This window comes from Theropithecus gelada, chromosome 1 (assembly GCF_003255815.1).
Source record: "Theropithecus gelada isolate Dixy chromosome 1, Tgel_1.0, whole genome shotgun sequence".
NCBI lineage: Eukaryota > Metazoa > Chordata > Mammalia > Primates > Cercopithecidae > Theropithecus > Theropithecus gelada.
Window position 1 is genome coordinate 18,620,471 of NC_037668.1, and position 2,433 is coordinate 18,622,903.

Consider the following 2,433-nt stretch of genomic DNA (forward strand, 5'->3'; position numbering starts at 1 on the left):
TTAATAGGAAATGAGAAAGAGGCGGGAGTGTTGGTGATCTGCCCTCAAATCACACAACAGTGGTCAGCGGCAGAGCTAGGAGAAAGAATGGGCACTGCTAACTGGGCTGTTTAAAGCTTAGTGAAGGCTTTCTGCAGGGGAAGAAGGAGCTCAACTCTTCCAAAAGCAAGAATCCCCGCTGAGGGCTCTCGGGGCACCTGAAGGAGCCCTGGGCCTGGCGCAGGCAGGCGCTGAGAGGATGGCGATGTTGCCATGGATGCAGCTGCCTCCGTAAGTATCCTCTTGCAGCCGGTCCAGAGATGCTCTCTTCTCTCCTTCCAGGCTCCCCTTCCTCCTTAGATAAGATGTCTTATCAGAAAAAGCAGCCCACCCCCCAGCCCCCAGTGGGCTGCGTGAAGACCTCTGGCGGCGGTAGCGGAGGCGGAGGCAGCGGCGGTGGCGGCTGCGGCTTCTTCAGCGGTGGCGGCAGCAGCGGTTCTGGCTGCGGCTACTCCGGAGGCGGTGGCTACTCTAGCGGCGGCTCCGGCTGTGGCGGGGGTTCCTCCGGGGGCGGCGGCGGCACTGGAGGCTGCGGAGGTGGCTCCGGTGGGAACGTCAAGTACTCTGGGGGCGGTGGCTCCTCCGGGGGCGGCTCCGGCTGTTTCTCCAGCGGTGGGGGAGGTTCCGGCTGCTTCTCCTCCGGTGGCGGCGGCTCCGGCTGCGGCGGCGTCTCCTCCGGGGGCGGCTCTGGCTGCTTCTCCAGCGGTGGGGGTGGCTCCTCCGGGGGAGGCTCCGGCTGCTTCTCCGGCGGCGGCGGCGGCTCCTCGGGTCAGGCTGTCCAGTGCCAGAGCTACGGAGGCGTCTCCAGCGGCGTCTCTAGCGGCGGCTCCTCCAGCGGCGGCTCCGGCTGCTTCTCCAGCGGCGGGGGCGGCGGCTCCAGCTGTTTCTCCAGCGGCGGGGGCGGCGGCTACTCTGGCGGCGGCTCCGGCTGCGGCGGAGGCTCCTCTGGCGGCGGCAGCTCCGGCTACGTCTCCTCGCAGCAGGTCACCCAGACCTCGTGCGCGCCCCAGCCGAGTTACGGAGGGGGGTCGTCCGGCGGCAGCGGCGGCAGTGGCTGCTTCTCCGGCGGCAGCGGCGGCAGTGGCTGCTTCTCCAGCGGCGGGGGCGGCGGGGGCTCCGGCTGCGGCGGCGGCTCCTCCGGGGTTGGCAGCGGCTGCGTCATCGGTGGCGGGGGCTCCGTCTGCGGAGGTGGCTCCTCTGGGGGCGGCGGCAGCTCCAGCTGTGGCGGTGGCTCCTCCGTGGGGGGCTCAGGGAGTGGCAAGGGCGTCCCGGTCTGCCACCAGACCCAGCAGAAGCAGGCGCCTACCTGGCCATCCAAATAGGTCCCCCGGGGTACCACGGAGGCGAAGGAGTTGGAGGTGTTTTCCAGGGGCGCTGATGCGCTTAGAGCTCTCATGATGTTACCCGAGGTTTGCAAATCCTTCATGTCTTAACCTACCTAAAAGAAGCCATTGAGCTCTCCGACTGCAACTAGTGCTGCTGTTTAGCCTCTTTGGTTTCTGTACAACTACCTCCCAACCCCAGTGCCTCAGTCAATAAATGTGCAAATTCATGAGAATCTCTAGGTCTCCAAGAGTATTTGTAGTCTTCAAGTTCATCCATTCCATTCTTCTCCTTTCCTGCATTCGCTCATTCACACTTACATTCATTTTACAAATACACGGACTCAATTGGCGGAAGGGTGAGTGGATAGATGAGAGTCACCAGGAGAGGGAGGAATGGCTGGCAAACGACGGTCAAATATGTGAACATTCTAGTGTGCGGCTTAAAATCATGACGTGATCCCAAAACACAAAGATCCTGAGGAGAGACTTCAGTAAACACCTCCCTGTGGATTGGGTAGCCACTGTGGGTCTCCTTACTGAACTCTGTTTTTTAAAGACATGCTGCCCTGGAAAGACGCTGTCTCTCACCGTCCAGAGCCAATTCTGCAAGGTGTGGCTGCACATTAGGAGCACCAGTTCATGCTACTCAGACTCACCGGAGAAATAATAAGCCTATCCGATGTTTATGAGCCTCTAGGGCGAGCAAGACCACTTTAGTAGGTACCCGTAGGGAGAGGAGGAAGTAGGGGAACTGTTTCCTGCTCTCTCACTCTCTTTTTTTTTTTTTTTTTTTTTTAATTTCAATCAGCTTTCTCGGGTTAAATGTTTCCTGCTCTCTTGAAGGAACTTTACCTAACTTAGGAAGATGCAGCATAAGTGTGCGAGATGTAAAACCTCAGCACCAGAAAGAGGTCATGGAAAACACAAGAGCTTCCGATCAGCAAGGAAGAAGCCACAGTTGCTCCAAGGGATGTATTAATTGCATAGCCCTCAAAAGAGATATGGAACATCAGCCTGGCCAGGGATTTTCCAGGTTCTGCTTCATATCCTGATTTTACCAGCTCTAGTT

The 2,433-nt window shown here is 59.1% G+C and overlaps 1 protein-coding gene across 1 annotated transcript; it reads left to right on the forward strand.

The window, feature by feature from the left end:
- Window positions 1-344: 344 nt before the first annotated feature.
- LOR (loricrin) lies at window positions 345-1,586 on the forward strand. The gene has a single exon (XM_025359651.1). The coding sequence runs from the start codon at window positions 345-347 to the stop codon at window positions 1,359-1,361; it is 1,017 nt and encodes a 338-aa protein (XP_025215436.1). The 3' UTR covers window positions 1,362-1,586.
- Window positions 1,587-2,433: the final 847 nt, after the last annotated feature.

Excerpts from the sequence above, each read along its gene's own strand:
- LOR (XM_025359651.1), top strand. The coding sequence starts at position 345 with ATGTCTTATCAGAAAAAGCAGCCCACCCCCCAGCCCCCAGTGGGCTGC.